General features: G+C 49.6%; 1 protein-coding gene across 4 annotated transcripts in view; it reads right to left on the bottom strand.

Annotated features, from left to right (window-relative positions):
- LOC129494535 (core histone macro-H2A.1) overlaps positions 1 to 18,206 on the bottom strand; it is a 78,775-nt gene that overhangs the window by 6,055 nt on the left and 54,514 nt on the right. For 2 of the 4 annotated variants that reach the window (XM_055301449.1, XM_055301450.1), the window contains exons 6-8: positions 10,614 to 10,704; positions 5,822 to 5,911; positions 3,160 to 3,334 (exon numbers count right to left, since the gene is read on the bottom strand). In XM_055301449.1, the coding sequence (XP_055157424.1) occupies positions 3,160 to 3,334; positions 5,822 to 5,911; positions 10,614 to 10,704 (356 nt within the window). Of the gene's footprint in view, positions 1 to 3,159; positions 3,335 to 5,821; positions 5,912 to 10,613; positions 10,705 to 12,422; positions 12,523 to 18,206 lie in introns of all 4 variants that reach the window. The other 2 variants (XM_055301447.1, XM_055301448.1) reach the window with 1 other exon arrangement.

The raw sequence follows: 18,206 nt of genomic DNA, 5'->3' as shown, positions 1-18,206 counted from the left end.
GCTGAGGGCTAGGCCGAGGCAGGTCAGAGCATTCCAGGGTGCAGTTTCCTTTCCAAGGTTCCCTAGAATCCACTCCTATAGAGTACACTCAGGTAGTGAGGTGATCGTCCGGTGGAGGGCAAAAGGGGTCTGTTGACCAATTGAGACAGGAGGAAGAGGTTCCATGTGCCCTCATCTCCCCAACACTGATGCCAAGGACTTCCAGTCAAATTCTGGCTCTACCCAGTCCAAGCTGTGTCACGTCGGGTAAGGTAACCCTTTTCATCTTTTGGGCTGTTTTTGCTTTGAGTGGAATTAATGACAGTGCTCACCTGGTGGTGGTGTTGAGAGATAATGCAGACTGAGGGTTTAGCACAGTACATGGGACTGAAGCAATACCCATAAATGGTAGCTTGAAAAACACAAACTGGCTGGTCTTTTAAGCTCATAAATCTAAGGAGAGTTTAATCAAAACCCCAAACTTCCTATTGCCTTTATACCACCCCTCCAGAGACAGGCTGTCCCTGAATGTCAAACTGAGCTGAGAGAGTGTAGGTATCCATAAATACCGTGACCGCAGTGACCAAGGACAGGATATCCAGAGGCTAGAGGTGGTTTCCCCAAGGCCAGGGTTTCACCTTTAGGGGGCTTGACGGTTGGCCCTGGGGCCAACGGGCCGCGGGAGGGGGCGTGAGGCTGCAGTCATTCTCCACATGCTGGGCCTTGGCTGAGAGAAAGTGTTCCCACTGCTCTTTACCAACATGTTTGCATTTATATTGTTTTAATTCCAACATGACTTTTATGCCGGAGACACTGGATGCCACAAACAAGCTGTTTTATTTCCCCTCCTAAAACCCACTGTGATTTACAGGCCGGCTCTGGTGTAATCCCAATCTTTACTCATGAAAGACAGGGCAGCTGTTTACATGGCTCTGTGGGGCAAGGTCTGCCTGACAGATGTGGGGATGGTGGCTGGTGCACATGTGCTTGCCTTTGGCACTCTGCCCTCTTAAAAGCTTTCAATTGATTGTTTTTAAAAACTTTTTACTCCATGAAAAACGTAGAGAATTACTTTTATGCTTCAATTAAAAGTTTCCCAATAGCCATATGAAAGAATATGAAATTATTACCTCCAATAAAGGCTCCTATTGCTTCTTTCTTCGGAAGCACCTTTCATCAGAGCAGATCAAAGTGCATCCGAAGCACTAATTGAGCCTTGGAGCCATCTGTGAGGAAGGGCAGTCCCCAGAGCCTCGCTCACTGATAAGGCAGGACAGAGAGTCTAACCTGGTTAGCTGGGGTCACACAGCAGCACAGTGCCAAAGGGGAGATGGGGGAAGCAGGAAGCTGGCTACTTACGCTCTGGTTCACAAGGACTTTGTCCAAAATGGTTTTGAATGGACTCTGGCACCTATTACAAATCTCCCTAGTTCTGGGGGAAAGTGTAAGCCGGGCGGTGCTTGCTGGGTTGCTTCTTTGCCATGTGTCCTGACAGGACAAGGAGCCAACCAAGGAGCTTCCAATGCTCTATCTCCTTTCACTTTTAAGAGGCATTTAAATAGTGTTTTAAAGTTACATTCCACATCGGCCTTTGGCAAAAGAACAGAATGTGAAACCGTAGTGACTGGAAGCACAGATGACACTCCAAACCAATGGGTGGGCATCCCTCACTTTGGCAGTAAAATGGCACTCGGCATACAGGGCAGGGAGAGCGTAGGCATGCATGAGGGAGGGATGCTGGCATGAGCTTTCCTCGAGGGTTCCTCTCCTCCCACACATATGTGGGAATGTGGCAGCTGCCTTTTGCTAGTAAGGCAGAGGACAGAGCTCACTGTACTGGCACCGAGGACCGCAAAAGTAGGACCCGGTACTGGATGGCTTGGCTGCTCAGAACTACAGGAGTGGGGAGGGGAGACACCCACCGCCTGGGAGCATCTGCCGCTGATAGGGGTGGCCAGTGACAGAGGCTCTAGCCACAGCTCTTCCCCCTTTCAGTCCTCTGGTAAGTCCTGGCAGCACTACACAATGTCTACAGGCCACAGAAAGCCCTGGGGCCCAGTGGCCATGCCTGTCCGCCTGTGGGAACAGTGTCAAAGCTCTGCTTGAGCAGACCCCCCACCCTCCCCAGGTCATAGGACAGGAAGCCTGCCCAGGGCCAGCTCTGTGACTGCAGGTGTGGAAACTCAGTGACAGCAGCGTTCAGGAAGGCAGTTACAAAGCTTGGCCAAGACGGTAAGAGCAAGCTCCACTTTCTATCTTCCCCATGGGTTCAGAAGGGAAGTGCTTTGAAAAGAGGAGCTTGCTATAAATGCAAGGAAGGGGTTTGAGGATTGATCCTCAGGCTCACTGGGTGCAGCCTGTGGTGTCAAGGAAAGTCACTGTGCTGTCACCTAAAGCCCGGCCTAATCCTGAGGGATTGACCCAAGGAGCCGCGCGCTCTGGATGGGATGCCCCAGGTACAGCCACGGCCAGTACAGAGAGCCCCAGGTTGTAGCCGTTCTCAAGCCCAAGATATCCCCACTGCAGCCTCTGCAGGCCAGTTTCCCATCACCTCGGGGGCCCAATCCAGACTGCCAGCCTTCTGGAGGTATGCAGCATAGACTGCAGCAGGGAGGACCCTGTGATGGGAGGGGCAGTGGGTCACAGCCTCTTCCACATGCCATGGAGCTCCCAAGGCCCTCTCCTCTCTTGGAGCATACACCCAGAGGGGGCTGGGCCCAGCCCTGTTTGGTACTTAAGTGCCTGCTCAGGCCCATCCCTCACAGTGAAACAGCAGGACAGAGAGGCAGAGAGCACAGGTGTGGGGAAAGTGAAGGATGCCTGGGAAAACAAAGGTAAGAGGCAGAGGGCTTTGCTCAGAGAATGCTGGGGTTCTGGGGGGGGGGGGGCGCCTCTTGTGACAAGCATCCCCGCATTCATACCTCCCCTATCCTCCCCACTCACCCCACACCTGTGTCTCTGTGTCCTGAAACTTCACTATCTAAGCCAGCATCTCTGATGGTCCTAGTACACCCCGAGGTCACTTTCGGACATTCGTGTTTGTATTATTCCTTATCTCTGGCTTTGGGTCTTCTCGACTAAAGCAAGGGGGTTGGAAGCAACCTCCAGACCTCCACGATGATGGTCTCAATATGCCACTGAGCACATCCACTAATGACACCACAGGCCATGTGCACTTACCTTCCACTGCCAATGGATGGAAACGCGATGGACTTGAGCTTCTTGTCATCTGCCAGGGCCAAGCAGTTCTTCACCGTCTTTTCCAGAAGTTCCTCACACTTGTCTGCACCCCACACCGGACTGTTACAGTGGATCACAAACTTGGCAGGCAGGCCATGGCCTGCGCTGACAGCAGCTGGAGGGGACGAGACAAGAATAGTGAGTTCTGTCCCTCTGCAAGGCACAGGGCCCCAGATGCCCAATGCAGACCCCTCCAGCTGTAGCACATCTCCTGGGCTCCCCTGTATCTTGCACCTGCCTGCTGGTTGTGCTTCTGAGGTCAGCTCCAAATGCAAATTGTTGCTCCATGGCTAGTCTTCTCAGGGGAAACACCGGGCCAAGACCCACCTCTTGGAGAGCTGGCATGAGGATACGTCACTGACAGGAACTTTAGCCACGATTATAGGGATCCCCCTCTGTATCCTCCTGGAGGCAGACCCTTTGCACCCTCAGATTTACCTTTTGGGGTCTCCAAGCCCCATTTCTCCAATGGACTCGTGTACAGATAGTTCCTAATTATCTCCATTTAATGAACCTTGAAGCAACAAGGCTGGCAGCTCCTCTTCTCCCTCACTGATCCCCCTTAGCATCAACAGAAATAAACCGTTCTTCTACAATACGCTTATTTCTGGTCTTGAAGACATGCCCACGCCGTCTCAGGTGTGCTACCTTCCTACCACCATCCCCCCATCCCCCGGGGCAAGGGTAACAGGTCAACTCAGGGTCTTCCAGAACATGTTCTGCAACTCCCTTCCCCAAAGATGCACCGCAAAGCTGGCAGTTCCGGGTCACTGGGTCTGGGGAGGGCTGCGTGCTCTATTTCTGTAGAAGACCACACTGAGGTCTCCATACCACCACTGTGGTTTGTTTCCTGAGCCTTTTTGGTGAAGAACCGCCCTCAGGGGGAGGGCTTCAAAGTATGTTTTGACCATAGCAGATACTGATTGGGCAGAAGGGCTGACTCACAGGCAAGGGGAGATTGCGGGGTTTACACACTGGTCTGTCCTCAGGAGAAGTCACTGCTCAACGATGCGTGGGAAAGGATGGGAAAGAACCACCCCAACAGGGATCATACACCTGCGCACAGTGCAGCAGGGCTATGTTACTACCTTTGCATGTTTAAAAATATTTTAAAACAATCTTGTGAAACAGATCTTAATATCAAGAATGAAATAAATTATGAAAACAGGTGCACAGGTCTTGAGCCATGCTGTCATGAGTCTGCCTCAGCCATGGCTCAGTGTCACCAGCTGAGTTTGGAACATGGCAGCACCAGTGTGCCTCTTGTCACATCTCCATCTGGGGGTCACCCCAAAGGAAGGACCTCTGGGCTGGCACAGAGAGGTGCCAGGAAGGAACTGAGGAAAGGCCAGGAGCCCCTGGCTGGGTAGTTAATGACACAAGGGTCCTACCTTGTTCCATATGGGACTTTGGTGGAAATGCCTAGAAGGGCTTGGAAACATAACTTGCCCTGATACCCCTTCGTAGCCAAGCTTGGCTACGGGTTGGGCAGGGCAGAGATCAAAGGCACAGATCAGCAGAGGGAATGCTACCCTACTCTCCACCCCAGGCTCTGTGCCTAGCCCAGGATGATTGGGGAAAGAGGGTCACTGATGTGCCCTCTGAGAGGGACTGTGTAGCAGTCACATAGTAACTGTTGACACCTGTAGTTAATATTCATTTTAAAAATAGGATCTACAAGAGAGAATGGGCATTGGGGGCGGGGGCACCCAGGTGGCTCAGTGGTTGAGCGTTTGCCTTCGGCTCAGGGCATGATCCTGGGATCCTGGGATTGAGTCCCACATCAGGTTCCTTGTGTGGAGCCCACTTCTCCCTCTGCCTATGTCTCTGCCTCTCTCTGTATCTCTCATGAATAAATAAAATATTAAAAAAAGAAAAAAAAATGGGCAGTGGGGACCATCAAGCATGAAGAGAAGCTGGAGCCCCAAGCAAGGACAAGGTTGGCTTGTCCTCACACAGCTGGTGGAATGAACCGGGCCTCACCCCACTATTTGGACATCCAGGCCCTGGAGGAGGCCATCTGTCCTGCACATCCTACTGACCACCTCAGATTTCAAAATCCAGGCCAGCAGCAGAAAGAAGGATCTACCTCCAGCTCTTTGCAATCCTTCTCCCTATACCAGGTTCCAAGTCGTTTTCTTACCCCTGGTATCAGGAAAGGTGTGATGGGCAAATGAAAAATGTCTATTTTTATTTTTCCCATGGAAAACACAGATGGCTGATGAAAATGATTAATTTGCATTTCTCCCCAGCACTTCCACAGATGGCTCAGTATCACTATCTACAATTCTCGGCTCTTAGCTTTGCCAAAGTGGGCTGCTGTAATTCCTTAAAATTAGAGGTCTAGACATCAAACATTTAAAAGCTATTTTGAGCAATAAAGAAAAAAATTGGAAAGGCGGTTTTCACAACCCTTAGGCTTCCCGCCGACAACTTGCATGTGGCAAGTCCAAGTTGTAAAGCTGACAGGAGTCCCTGGGGCTCCAGCTAGGGAGACAGGTTTGCATGACCTGCATCTCTGAATCCCAAGAGGTCTCAGAACCTGGTTCTCCTGATGCTGCACAAACCACACCCAGATAAGCAGGGTGCTTCCCCAGCTCACCTCCAGCTACTTCCAAGGGCCCGTTCTTTTTTCGGAGTTCCAGAACAGCCTCCACAAACTCCTTGCCACCTTTCTTCTCCAGCGTGTTTCCTAGACAAGGACAGGGTGAGGTCAGATTGCCCTTCTTGTGTCTCGGGGCACACACAGACACTTAGCATGTCAGGTGATTACATACTTCAAATGATCTGACCAACTAAATTTCCATACGGCTGCAAAACAGGAACCAAGCTTTGGTTAAATTGTAAAAAGTGGTATTTACAAAGGACCCACCAGTGGCCAATTACCACTGAGCCGTCTCTTCTGTCTCACTTTTGGGAGTGGCTCAGGGTAATCCTGGGTATGCCAGAGATGTGAGGGACATGGGACATGCCTATTCATTGCAAGCATGCCTTTCTGCATGTTATTTGTTGCCCTGAGAAACCAGATGATGTTGGCTTCTGAGCTCATGCTTCCCCTAGATGTTCTTCTCTGTCTCTGGGGAGAACCCCCAAATAAGGAGGCTTTGGGGGAAGCATACCATGCTCCCATCAGGGAGCCAGGTCTCCCCCTGACAGCAGGCCCGGAAGAAAGCATTCACATTTGGCCACCTCTGGACCAGCACTATTAGTGTGCTTCGTTCCTATTTTGCAGCTTTGCCATCATATGTGAATACAAAAAAAAAAAAAATAATAATAAAAACAAAAAAAATGGCTTCAGACAGTATTTCCTTCATCACACTAATGACTGAGAATCACTTTAGGTAAAGGAAGGCAACCTCAGAAGCAGAGCTTAAAGGCGACCTTGTACCATGTGAAAGGAAGGTGATCGAACTGTTCAGGGCCAGATCTTCAAGATTAAATCCAGTGAGGTAGGCAGCACACCTTTTTTGGAATTAGCAATCTCACTCAGTATTCCGTTCCTGCTATGAAAGCCGAGGGCCCACACGACCTTACCAAGCCCTCCTACATCTGCTGGCTCAGTGCTTCATGTGGCACAGCAAGCAGCGCTCAAACCGAGTGAAAACATCATCCTCTTAGGTTTGGCCAGAATGGGGTCTCAGTCTTCCTTAAGCTCTGATTCATCAGTTTTGCACATTTTAAAGTACTTTTCCTCACAAGAGGATAAAATACTCCCCTTAAGATTCACCATTTATCTTGGAATATTCTACATTGCACTTAGCACCTGGTAGTATGTCAGGGCACATCAGAGTGCGCCAGCCCAAATTCTCTTTGGAGTCACCCTTCCGGGACGAGGTCTGAGGAGGTGTGCACTAACCCCAGGAAGTATCAAGGAGGAGGAAGAGGAGCGCATGGTGGGGGCACAGTCACAAATCAGCACCTCGGTAACGGCAGGCCCTGACCTGTGTGCCAGCCCGCTGCAGGGAGTCTGGGGTGCGTGAACAAACCTCACCAAAAGGCCGTCACCCCTGCAGAGCTCTAAGTGAAGGCCGGGCTTTTGGGGAGAGATTAGCGTGGGATGCTAGGGGTGGGGTCCAGCATCCCTCATTAGCCGAGACCACCTTCATGCCTTTACCTGTCTCGGAAAGCAACCACAGTTGCTTTACATGGCAGAGGAGTCAGGAGAGAAAAGACCTCCACTCCAGAGACTTCTAACCACTGAGACAGCTGTAGTACATTTCTGACAAAGACCAGCATCAGGGAGGTGGCTGGAGTGGGCATCAGGGAGCAGGGTCAGGCCTCACGGGCACCTCCATCTTGCAGGGAGTGCACACTTGGAGGATACAACCCGGAGGAGTGAGGCCCAATTACAGGCTCACTCAAAATAGCATGCAACTGAGAAAAATGGATCTTAAGTCTGAACCTGCAGGGTCCCAAACACTGCAGGGTTCCAAACACTACCGCCCACCACTCAGGCCTGAGGCAGGGAAGCATAGCTGCTCTACTCAGAGCTATCTTAGGGCTGAGTTCTCTATTGTACATACGCTTGGGGGGCAGGGGAGGGGCACTAAGAAATTTGGAAGATAAAAGAAAATCAGTATTGTACTGGTACTACCAACTCCTCTCTCAAGTCTACAGTATTAAGAAAATGGGCTGATTTATCATTAAAAAAGGTGTTTTATCTTAGGAAGAGTGTTTACTTTAAAATTCTTACTTATAATTAAATCTTGCTTTAATTAGAAGTGAAAATTTGCACGTTAAAATACACTCAATGCATTTCCCAAACTTAAAAACTGAACCCTAGGTTGCAGGCAATCACACCCATCAGGACTGGACCCCTACACACACATATGTATGCACATGTTCATGTAGACACACGTGTACTTTGTAACAAGAAACAGGCCCATTTCAACCGTATTGTCAACACTCATAAGGTAAGACTCTGGCGTTTTAGGCTTCACTTCAGGGTTAATCATAAAGCAATTGGCTTCTTTGCCCCCAAGCATAAACATGTGTTACTCCCATGAGAACAAGAACATTATTTCATGCTTAGAAAGCAGGCATAAGTATCAGTGTTCAAAACAGCCTGAGCGAGAATTTAGGCTTGGACAAACGTCAGGCTAAGCCTGTGGTCTATTTCACTGTTAGAAAGAACTGTGATGGGTAAGAGTTAATCATGGGGCTAAGCATTCCTGCACTGGCATTCCTTCTTCCAGCAGTCTCGGGGCTCAGGAATTCACACCCAATGGGGGAGATGGAGTGGTCATATCCTAGCTTCCTCTTTTCCCCTCTCACACACCAGAGTGGGAGCTGGAACCAATTGAGACCACGTCTGAGTCTGGTTTGTCATTGTTTTGGTATCATAAAAGATATGTGGGTTCAGTACTAGTCTGGACTGGTTCATGGAGAAAAAGCACGGAGGTGGGCTTTGGAAGACCTGGGTTCTGACACAGTCATTTAGGGTCCTCCTAGGCCACTCAAGCCATCTGGACCCTGCTGAGCTTCTTGTCCATCTGTGACAGTGTCTATGAGCAACGGCGACGTGACCTCAGGCAAACTCTCAGAGCCAGATTACTGACATGTCACCGAGGCTACTGGTGCCTGCCCTGTACATCTAAGTGGGGGGAGGGCAGGCCCATCTCAGGGGCAAGTATTAGCACTGTCACGATTCCAAGGAGACTCCTGGGAAGGGCAGGTTCTTTGCCTGTTACCCCAAAACTGGCTCTTGCTCCCATCTCAAAGCCTCCAGCTCTACCTCCTGGTGTTGCTAATCCTGCTGAACACATGCCTTCCCCAGCAAAGAAAGGTGGGCTTTCTCTTCTCCTTGGGCATGGGGGAGATACTTTTGCACTGGAAGTTTGCTAGTTTCCATTTCACCCCAAATCCTGGATGGCAGGATGACCCCAGGCCTTAGTGGCTCCTGGCAGGAAGATTTATTCTGTTTATTTTCCTCCAAATAAGTACTTCCCTCCCATCAAGCTTTCATTTGGTTAAGAAAGGGAGTATCTTTCTCTTAAGCTGCCTGACTTAGGAGCTCTTAAACTCCTCCAAAATCTTGTGAAAGTGGAGTTTATTTTAATTGCCTACAGCCCGTTCTCATTTTGGCCTGGGAGACTTAGCGAATCCGGACTTCCCGTCCAGTTTGTCTTTCTCATCCCCGTCTGAGATCCAAAATGCCCAGGAGAGCAATCAGCCCAAATAGCAGTGGCTAGGGCAGACTGCGAACAGCAGACTTTGCTAGTGACACTAAACAGGACTGGACAGCCTCGGAGATTGCTAAACTTTTTGTACTTCCAGTGTCTGGGACGCTCAGGAAAATCCTGGTAGCCTCAGCCTTCAGGATGACTTCACTTTTGCCCCTACTAGAAAGGGCACCACTTGAGAAAGTGACATTCAAATCTACAGCCAGCGTGCTGTTCTTGGGACCAGCTCATCTACTGTAGATGCCAGACAAATCATAGATGCCAGACAGGAAGGACTGACCATGGGGCAGGCACAAGACAAGGTGCTTTGTCTACTTGAACATCATGCTCATCATGATCACTCTTTCATAGGTAGGAAAACTAAGGCCCTGAGGAGTTAAGTAACTTGTCCAGCCCCCATAACCAGTAACGGCAAGTCTGGGATTTAAGCTCCTTCCAACTAGCTCCAACCTTGTGCCTTTTTGCCAAAACATCAGGATGCCCCCTCCTCACGTAAGCACCACAGCATCTTTGTAAAGCAGGGCACTCTCTGACACTCTGCGGCAAGTCTGCAACTGCACTGCTCAGCCCCCAGCCTGGCCCTCTCTCTCCCTCGCTGCACCCTCAGCTGGTGAGTGCCACAAGCCAAATGAGGATGCATGTCAGCTGCAGGGAACAGGAAGGGGCTTTCTGGGTCTAGGAGAGTGTGTCTCGAGAAGTCTGGGGGCCCCACATCAGCATGAGGTGATATTCATGCAGTTAAGGTCTGAGAACCCCAGTGTGTTCCCTGAGGCTTTAAGACCATCTTGAAGAAAGCATGCCTCTGACACCAAAGTGTGGGTGGGGGCAGGGCAGAGACCCATGCAGACAGCACCAAAGTGGTCTGGGAAGCCACTCAGCCCACCTGGCTGCATCCCCCGAGCAGCGGAAATCATGGGTGAACCCAGTCTCCAACAAAGCTGTGCCTCGTGAAGCAAATGCTGAAATGATGTTGCTGAACCAGTTTCCAAACCAGAAGTGTGCCCATCTGGGAGCTGCATGATGCACCCTGGCTGACAGCTAGCTGTAGTTTCTCGTGGTCACAGCCCAGGGATGGGAGACCGTGGGGAGGTCAGGACAGCTGGAAGTGTGAAATGAATGCAGCCCTGCATAGCTGTCAAAGGATCAAGCTGTCTGCGGCGGCCGACTGACCATGCACACACACACTCTCGGCAGCACCCGGCTAGGCATTACCTACTTCACCACCGGTGTAGAAGTCAGTGTTTGTCGGGTGAACGACAGCATCACTGTCGATCGAGGCAATGTCAGCCTGTACAACTTGCAACTATAACAGGTAAACAAATGTATATCAACTGTGTTGGACCGAGACCCACGCACAGGCACATTTACTAATGCCCCAATGGCAGGGCTGGCCTACCTGGTCGATTCCAACATATGAGCCCAAGGGGCAATCAGTCCACGAAGTGTGCGCACATGTGGATGGGGGTGAGGAGGAGGAGGAGGAGGAGGAATATCAAATGTGACATGTTTAAATCAAACATTCGAATGACATGTCCAAAAAAAGAGAAACACACACATGAGATCATTTCCAAAGATTAAAAGAAATAACAAAACAACGAATGCCCCATTTCACTTCGCAAAAACCTATAAAACTGGCACCCCACTGAGACGACTACTAAAACATGGCATCTGTTTTAAAAAAAATGTGGACCATCAGGCCAACCACAACAACAAGTTTCTCCATTTTGTCGGCAGCAACTTTCAGAGCTGGAGTTTTATTCTCAGGACATTCACCGTTTTGTCTGCCTTCAAGGGACATCTCTTAAAAACCAAGAAAACAGTATGTGTGCATAGAGAATTGCCTTTATATTCCCCCTCAGCGTGTCACAGTTTTTCCAGGTCTACCATTTATTCTCGTCAATCTTATTTTCATGTATTTTATGTACAAAATATACTTTGGATAGGATCCCTGCTTTTTCTAGCTTGTGGCTTTTTTTTCTTTTTTAAAGAAAACATCTGTATAAAGAAAGTATATGGTTGGAAAATGAGTTCACACAATTGCATTCTTGAGACCTGGTTCCCATGTTTCCAGCCCACTATCATACCCAGTCTGTGTGGGTCGGGCCTGGACTCTAGAAGGAGCATCTCTGCTGGTAAAAGAATCTGCCACCTGACAAAGGTAGCAAAAGGGGATCAAAAGGCTTTAAAAAAACATACATAGGGCAGCATTGGGCAGGAGGCTCCATCCATGGGCATCCGTTAGTCTGCTGCCCCCAGCGAGGCTCACAACTAAGAGGACAGGAGCCTTCCCTGAGCTGCCAGTTCATCTGTACCAAGATCAAGCCACAGAACGGGACACCTGATGGGTACACCCCGAGCTTGCCCTGAGCCGTGGAGACACCATGGCTCTGGGGCAGAGTTTTCCCCCATAGGAACTCACTCAGAAAGAGAGGCTGTCCTGTTTATCATCATCCTGTAATCAAACAATTCATGAAGTTGGCATGCAGTCATATACTGTTTTCAGTTTGTAGGGAAAACTGAGGAAATGACAGTAGATGGTCAATTTGGGGGAAACCAATTTGCTGGTGGATTAAAGACAACGATATACTGATGCAGTTTAATTGTCTTCCTTTTCAAGTGCGTTCATGCTTTGTCATTTCTGATTAAGGCTTAAATGGAGAAACTATCATTTTGTAGCAACCTGAGATTTTTCAGTTCTAAAAAAAAAACCAAACACATTTTTAAAAAAATCCCTCCCAAGTAACCAGCAGTCAGTATGATCATTATGGAAGAGAATTTAGATGGCAATGTATTGACAATCAAGGGGAAAGTAGCCAATTGCACTTAGTAAGACGTCATCAGATCATTTCCATTTGAAATGGCTTGGAGCAAGTAAACATTCAGGATTTACCCTCATGTGATCATCTTGGATTTGGGAATTTGCCTTGTCCACCTGATGTTTGAGAAGATGAAGAGCCTAAATTCTGGGTTCCATAACTTTTCATCTGACAGCTGGCGGTGCCAAACCCCATCCCCAATTACCTAGGTCATCTTTAAGGTCAATGTCAGCATTGGTAGGATTGATTATGGCCTCCACCTCAAAGCCGGCTAAATTACTGATTTCACTGTGAATAAGGTTCAGCTGAAAAGAAAAGCATGAGGTGGGAAATAACAGGACAGCCGGGAAGTCACAGAGAAGTGAACCTTGGGATACAGATGAAGGGCAGTGGACACTCCAGGTGCACTGGGCGCATAGGGGAAGGGGGCGTCATTGGCTAAAAAACAAATCCGTTTCAAACAAGACTTGAGTGCTGCTCAGGATGCTGGAAGGAAGCTAGACTGAGGGTCCAGGACTTGCTGGGGGATACCTGGGGCAGGGCAAAAAGGAGGCATAAGCCATGTGGACTGGTGGATCCACTTCCCTTTGAAGACACCCAAGTATAGCAGCTGTCAGGCCCCAGCATCCAAGGACTCACTGCCGGAGTGGGGACAATATGTGTGACCCTTTCTTTGAGCCCCAGGATGGTACACAAGTCCTCGATGGTTTGGGAAAGTCCCAGTAGCTCTGCCATTCTCCAAGTGGCTGTGGGTCTTTAAAGCTCTCCCTATCACCCTGACTACTGGCTGGCTGGCTGGCTGGCTCCCTGCCCTGCTCAGAGGTGGTAAAGAGCGAGATGGTCTGTTGCTTAGTAACATCTAATTTTACATGCCTATTAGTCAGGGAATGCTCAAGTTCTGGTGAAGCAGGAAGAAACAGCAGCTCTCTACGAGACAGGGTGTATCTTTGAGTGTTTCACTCTACTGAGGCCTGCTGGGTTGAGGATTCCCCCCAGTTTCATGAGCATGAAACCAACTGGCTCTTTTTGAAGAGCCACTGGATGTCCTCCCTCCCCACAGTTATCCTGTTGCTGTAGCAACCTTCTGGCTGAAAGGAGCCCTGAATTCTAGATTCAGCTGTCAAAGGGGCAAGAGGAATTAGCTGACCCAGGACTACTATCCCAGGCCCTACCCTTTCCCTTCCTGTTCTTAGGAAGCAAAGTGTGCTCTAAGATGCCTACCATTCAGTGACATGGATTCCTAACGACTGCAGCAAAGAGCAATGCCTCAGCAGTCCCCAGAGGAGCTGACGCCCAGGACCAACTATGAGCTAGGCTGGAAGAGCCGCCTGCAGCCACAGGGCCCAGCAGGGCCAGAGCCTTTGTCTGCACTCGCACTCTGGTGAGGGGGCCGTGTGCAGACTCTTGGCAGGGAGGCTCGTGGCAACCTGGCCAAGGCACTGAGTTTCTGGGGCTAAATGTTTTGTTGAAAAACCAAACCAACAGAAAACCTGACACTCTATAAGCACCAAAAATATAAACCCACATTTCTCATTCCCAGAAACACATAGATTCTCAAAAAAAAAAAAAAAAAAAAAAAAAGAAGGACCCACTTCAAGCCAAACTCATCCCTTGTGAGAAAGCACTTGTGGAAATCAGCCTGGTCACATGGCTGGGGAAAGACTGGGCTAGGCCCCTGGCACAGGGCAGTGCGCTCCCTTTCCAGGTAGTAAGATGGAAGAGGAACAAGTTTTCTCCATGGGGACTCCCTGGGGAATGGTTCCCAGCACTGTTGGGAGCCACCAACATCCCTAGGAAGCCCCCTGGAGGTGACCTCACACAGTGGAGCTCTTAGCAGTGCAGGCTCTGTGGCCAAGACAGAGGCAGAGAAGGGACCAGCATCAGGGCTAGGGTGCTCAGGGGTGTGGGTGGGGCGGGGAGGTACTCAGGAAGGCAAGTGAAGGTCAGGATTCAGGACAAGGTGAAGAGTTTGATTATGGTATCACATAAGTATCCCATCTTTGCATCTATAAGCAAATGCTGTTTATAAAAATTCAGATTAAGCTAATACTCCCTGCCTCTCCCCTCCCCCAACCAAAAAAAAAAACCCCCACACCTCAAAACCCTACCCTATGAAGTAGTAGGAGATTGTTGAGGGAGGACGGGAAAGGAGAAAAAAAGAGAAAGCAACACTTCACTTAGTGTGGTATGAGTCAGTATACTTTTAAGGTATCTCTGACTTTCTTATTTAAAAATATCCATGTTCAAATCTCTCAAATTCACACTATTTTTTTCCAATGGTAGAGATGCTTCTGAATTCCTATTTGCGAGCCAATGGAAAATCAGCTATTTCCCTGGGCTTTGATTCAGCTAGCAGAGAAGACCCCAGGAGACTGCCTCTGCCTGGGGAATGGGCTCTCTGGAGAAACCGGGTGGGTGGGGGTGGGCAGTGGGGCAGGTGGGGAGCTTCAGGGCTGTACTGAAGCTAGAGAGTGGTTGCCAATAGAACAAATTCCTTGGAGAACTCCAAGTTTGCTCTGGACTCCTCACCTTCCTGACAAGAGATGCCCCACTCTTGGAAGCACAGAATGGTGCACCATAGGAAGCCACTACCACCAGCAAAGAGAACTCCCAGCTAACGTCTCCCTCACCCCACATCTGAGCCTTGCTTTTCTGTGTGCTCACTAGAGTGAGGGCCTGAGCCGTGGAACAGTTTTGCCACTGTTAAATACCTGGAAGTATTTTTTAAAAACCACCTCTGTACTGGACTATAAAACGTGTGTCTGGGGTGGCGGGAGTCCGTGTGTGCATGTCTGGGAAAGAATGTGTGGGGAGGGCAGAGGACAACTGCTGCAGGCACTTCAGAAAGAGAAAAGGGCACCAGCTCAGCTGGGGCAGGCAGGTGAGTGGACAGAAGCCAACAGTGAAATGATCAAGGACAAAGGGCATAGCTCCCCTGGACAGAAGAGAACCCGTGAGCCCGAGGTACAAACAGGTCATGTGTGCAGGTGTCTGACCAGGATCCTGCCTGCTGTCCGGTGGACACATGCAAACAGGCCTAGTGGGACGAGGGAAGATGGCCAGTCCTAGAAATCCCAGCCCTTCCTCCCCCCAAGGGCCCCGTGGCCCATTTGCAGCACATGGCAAAGCAGGGGAGGTCTGGGGGGGGGTGGGGGCAAGTAAGATTTCTGGGCAACTGAATATTCTCGTATTTAGTCTAATTCTCTGGGAGGCGGGAGGGTCATTAATGATTTCAGAATCTGATCAAGGTGACTACTTCTTTGTCTTCTCACTGGGAACGATGGAGAAAGACGTATTAAACCACAGTACAGGGAACTAAAAGTCTCTACCGATGGTTAGCCACTGTAGAGACTGACCAGGGGTGCTGCCAGTTACAGAGCAGAAGGGGTCCTACCTGGCTGCAGGTGGGAGAAGGGGACTTAGCCAAACAAGGGTCCTGCAAGTGTCTCCCACTTCTGGACCCTGATTAACCTTACTGGCTCTACTGGAGCCCATCTTTCTACTATACCTGCATCTTCCCTCTAGTGGTTATTATGTCTGCACTAGTCCTTGTTCTCTCCACGTGAGTGAACTCATTAGCAGAAGCTCCTGGAAGGTACAGTGGGTTGTCTCTTGACACTGAGTGCCACCCAATGCCTGAGACGGTGCTCGGGTTGCTACAGGCACACAGAGTTGGAAGTTGACGACTCTGTGGTGAGATGAACATCTCCCTTCTCTTAAAGTAGGGCTAATAGAAATGCCAGAGCTCAGGAATAGGGCCCTTGGCCTCGCTTGGACCTGAGGGGGCTCAGAGCCAACCTGGTTGTGCTGGAAGGAAGGCTGGCCCCCACCACTTACGGCAGCTCGGGAGGCGGCCTGCCAATGGCAGGAAAGGAGCCGTGGCTTAGAACTACTAGACAGACATGTGGGCTGTGCCTTGACATGACCTACTTGGCTACAGGAATCTCTTATTATCTTACATACTGTTAAAAATTCAATTTTAGGAAATGAAACTAACTGATGAATGGTATCCAAGTGACATGCTGGATCTAGCCTGTAATTTTGGTATCTTTCATGCCCTCATAATGGACAAGGAAGTGAGAAGATGGACCAGTCCTATTTCCTTGTGCTACCCTAGAAAATGCAACTCGCTTCCTGTCATAAGTCCACTTCAACCAAAGTAGATGGAAAGAGTGAGGTTTTCCATAAAACTGTTTGTAGGGGATCCCTGGGTGGCTCAGTGGTTTAGCACCTGCCTTTGGCCCAGGGCACAATCCTGGAGTCCCGGGATCAAGTCCCACATCAGGCTCCTGGCATGGAGCCTGCTTCTCCCTCCTCCTGTGTCTCTGCCTCTCTCTTTCTATGTGTATCATCCATAAATCAATCAATCAATCAATCTTAAAACTGTTTGTAGCCTCTGATGGAGAACCACATTTGCTCTGTAGCCCCCTCCTGCCCTGCCTCCAGGATGAAGGGGCTCCTTTATCTGAGCTCTGGCACCCACCCTGCACATATCCCCAGCTTCAGTTCTCACCAAGGCCTCAGGTCTGGTGGTGGCATCTGGTGGGTTTCAGCCTAGAGCCTGTCATACAAAGAGACAAGGACAGATGTGGGCATTGCCAGAGGCCCAGGAGCTGAGGCAGCACTGTTCATGGTGTCTCAGATACCAATCGTCAACTGGAGGGTAGAAAGAGAGCATCGACCTTCCCTCTTTACTACTGCCTTACTCACTCCCTCTCTCCTTGCAGTTTTCTAGCCCTTGGGAATTGGGTGTGTGTATGCAAGGAAGAAAACCCACATACCCTGCCCCTGCCTTCAGCGGCCTACAGAACTGTGGCTACAATGCAGACAGCCTGGGACTCACTCATAGCCTCGTCATGCAGCCTCCTCTACCGCCTCAAATAAATCCTGTCCCTACAAAGAAAGCCTTAAATCATTTACTGCCACTGACCCAGATTTGTAGAGTCCACATTGGAAGAATTGGGGGGGGGGGGGAATAAAACTGTCAGGTTTTTCAATCTCTGAAAGGAAGCTGCGAATCTTTGTTGAACCACCAAGCAAAAACATTTGATGAAGGCACGTTCACAGCGCTGTCTTCTTTTGGAAAATAACTCAACAATGTGTGTGAACGCTGGGTAACAGTGGAGTAACAAGGATGACGACTCCTGAGACTTGAGTATGTGAAACACGCCAGCAGCCACAGTAATGAGATCCCAGACTCCTAAGCCCTGGGCCGGCTTCTCCTGTGAGTAGCTTAGCAACTGGGCCTGGTAGGGCTGTGCAGGGCACAGTGTCACCTTTCTCTACCATCACTAGCTTGCAAGATTCAAGCATAGGTTTCACTGTAGAGACGGGAAAAAAAAGATGCAGAGAGTACAGGGTACTACACACTCTTCATTCTCAAGTACTCCCTTTAGGACATTTCCAGAACTCTGAGCCTAAACTGTCATCTGTGATAATGCCATTTTAAAATGTGCTTTGTGTGAAAATTCATATCAGTTTTAGGATTCTTGCTCCTTTTGCATTACATGTTATGACTTTCACGGCCATAACCAATAAAGGGTCAGGAAGTACTGTCTGCAAATGATGCTCCCGATGACAAACACTTGCTCCATGTCACACCTCAGGGGCCCAGGGTTCCAGAAAAGGTTGATAACACACTTTCTGACACTGAGGTCCAGGCTGGCTTGAAATGCTGCCTTATCCCGCCACCACATCTGGGGAGACATAGCTCACACTGCTCAAGGGCATGTGCAGTACTGAATTGGGGGGTCCCTCATCCTGGATGTGGGAATCTCAGGTCATTAACCTGGAGGCACAGCCTCGCGGTAGTGAAGGTGCGAAAGAAGGTGGGCAGTCCACCTGGTTCTGCACCCAACTCCCTCTCTGACAGCTGACTGTTTTACACTGGGTTGGGCTCAATCAATCCTTTCAGAATCTCCCTTCCAAAGTCAGGACATCCAACAGCACATAAGTTTCTCTGTCAAGTCTACTCCTTCCCTTTTCCTGT

Source organism: Nyctereutes procyonoides, unplaced genomic scaffold (genome assembly GCF_905146905.1).
Source record: "Nyctereutes procyonoides isolate TBG_1078 unplaced genomic scaffold, NYPRO_anot_genome, whole genome shotgun sequence".
NCBI classification, from domain to species: Eukaryota; Metazoa; Chordata; class Mammalia; order Carnivora; family Canidae; genus Nyctereutes; species Nyctereutes procyonoides.
The sequence above is the reverse complement of the archived record's forward strand: the minus strand, read 5'-3'. Positions and strand labels throughout refer to the sequence as shown.